We start from the raw sequence: 2,500 nt of genomic DNA, 5'->3' as shown, positions 1-2,500 counted from the left end.
CTGGGATCTCTTAAGATATTGATGACCGGACTGAAACAACTGGCACTTGTGTGGGTGGCAAAAATTCCCCTTTTGACGAAGTCGTTATATTTGGCTCTCACTTCTTGACCTGTCGCTTTGGCAACGTTGTACAGAATATCCTGGCTGAAAGTGGCAGCCAAACCAATTGCTTGAGGGAAACCCGTTGCATTCTCTACAGCTCCCACATCACCTCGTAAACATTCTGTGTCCCAGTTATATGCCCCAATGCCCAATCTTGGAATAGGCGGGGCTGGACCTCCAAAATCTCCAGCCCCTCCTCTAGACATCTGTACCTGAATCTCTTCCAGAGTCAGTCTGGACACGAGATCGTCCACGCGTTCACTCCACGGCAAGCTGGTGTCCCGGAACGGGAAGTCGGTGAACTGTGCCTGGTCCTCATCAATGTTCATGTGTCTGATTGTGTGAGATTGGCTACGTCTGTCAAGTTTTGAGCTAGTGGACCCATGGCTTAACAGAGCAATGGTGAGTATAAGAACATGTATACCACACGGGAGTCTTGACAACATCGTCGATTTTATCATTAGCGAAAATGCATTCGGAATCTGTTTCAAAGAAAAAAGAAACAAAGAACCAAAGAAAGTATTTTTGGAACATCATGGTTATTTTTCATCTATTTTTGGATACCATGTTAATGATCTTCTTCGTATCAAACAACCATTTACTTTGAGAATGTAAATATGTATGTGCTAAGATATTTCAATTCTAAGAGGAAACAATAGGAAAATGTGAATAAAAATCGTTAGATCTATTTGTTAGTATTTGATTGTCTAATCATTTCATTTGATCTAACCTGTTCTAGCTTCACTCTGCCGCATGCTGTTCTGAGAGGCGTGAATAATATACCCCTTTTCTGCTCTCTGTACTTAGAGAGACCAGATTCTGAAGTTTTTTGTGCGTGGCCGACCACATCAATCATCAAATTATGTAAGCCCCAATTTACATTGTGACGTTGTTAAAATGTTGAGTGCCTTGTCCTGGCCAGAGAGCTGAAAACAATGATGTAGCTAAAATTTAAACGAGAACGGAGCACGTCATTTGCGTGTTGTGGCAAGTGCCAGAACAATGCATGAATAGTACTAGTGTCAATACAAACATGACTTTGACTCCAGAATCCTCAGGTTTTTGTTTGGGAGATAAGACATGTAAAAAGCTGCTAACGCCATGTGGTACCTTCCAGTGAATTAAAAATAATAATCAACCAACGGTAAGTATGCAATAATGGAGTTCAAAGTCAACATACTTTGGCACTAATTATAGGTGATATCTACAGATCCTGACCAGCCTCACCTTAACCATTATTTTCACGCACTGTCACTAAACTTCGCTGCGTTTCAATATTTGATTTTAATTGTTATAAATAACGATTAAAAATGCAAAGATTTATGGTGGACACGCATGCAAATTGTACAATTGTAAGTGATTTGATATGGCTTGTCTTTTAACGTTTCACATATGGGCGTATTGAAACTAAGTAAAATATGATTTTTTTTTAAAACGTTTCAAGGTCCCTTTATCCATGAATTTAGGTAGACTTGGCCAATTCATTTTTTTAAAGTTGTGCTAGTCTTTAACCTAATTAATAACTGACAGCTCGAAGGGTTTCCACAAGCAAAAAAAGTTATGAAAAACGCTTGAATCAACAAACACCAAACAGTGAGATAATAAATAATGTGAAAATAATAATAAGATTATTAAGTTCTTTATAACATCCACAAAACAAGCACACGTCAGCTGTTTAACTGTTGCCAATGACTAACAAATAAAGGCGTCTCCCAACTTAAGAGAAGAAAGGCTTTTTAGGGAAACCTTTTTTTAAAGGTAAAATTCATCAAGATGTTCCAAAGTTTGAAACTGAACATGTTATTCTTTTTTGTTTTAATAATTCAGAAAAAAGTTTTTCACCGGACCGTGAATAAGCAACATTTTCTTGTCATCTTTGTTAAGAAATGTGTGCGTGCCCCGTACATGGCACATTTTGAGGAATTACATGTTATTTTGCTTTTCTGGTACTTTACTTTTGTTTTACTTTACGTTTCCAATCCAGCGACCCTCTGAGTTCTAGCCCATAGGCCCGAGAAACATTTCTAGTACAAAAATCATTGCTGAAAAACCTGATTGAAAAATGTTAAGATAGCTTCAGCACTTTGCGAGATACGGTTAACTTTGTCAGGTAGGGTGCGGAAACAATTTTTTTTTCTTCGGAAAATGACTCTAAAGTTACCCTTCGATCTGGATCGAGATCTACTCCTAATGAATATCGATCGATCGGCCTGCTTTGTTGTATTGTCTCTGAAACCTTTTACAACAATGTTACTGCTCAAAGGGAAACTTTAATAAACTCGGTTTAGGAAGACGAAATAGCTTTAAAGTGTGATTAATTTTACAGCAAATTCACAGTCCAGTAAAACTAAAATGTCGCAAAAATACTTTGATTTGCTCACAAAGTTAGGGGGGGGTT

At 37.9% G+C, this 2,500-nt stretch overlaps 1 protein-coding gene across 1 annotated transcript in view; it reads right to left on the bottom strand.

The window, feature by feature from the left end:
* LOC106011012 (xylan 1,4-beta-xylosidase) overlaps positions 1 to 2,500 on the bottom strand; it is a 6,425-nt gene that overhangs the window by 2,144 nt on the left and 1,781 nt on the right. Inside the window, exon 2 of the mRNA XM_035971749.1 lies at positions 1 to 584. This exon is cut by the window's left edge and continues 2,144 nt beyond it. Within this exon, the coding sequence (XP_035827642.1) occupies positions 1 to 563 (563 nt within the window). The 5' untranslated portion in view covers positions 564 to 584. The remainder of the gene's footprint in view (positions 585 to 2,500) is intronic.

Source organism: Aplysia californica, unplaced genomic scaffold (genome assembly GCF_000002075.1).
Source record: "Aplysia californica isolate F4 #8 unplaced genomic scaffold, AplCal3.0 scaffold00491, whole genome shotgun sequence".
Taxonomy (NCBI): Eukaryota; Metazoa; Mollusca; class Gastropoda; order Aplysiida; family Aplysiidae; genus Aplysia; species Aplysia californica.
This window is presented reverse-complemented; position numbering and strand designations above follow the sequence as displayed.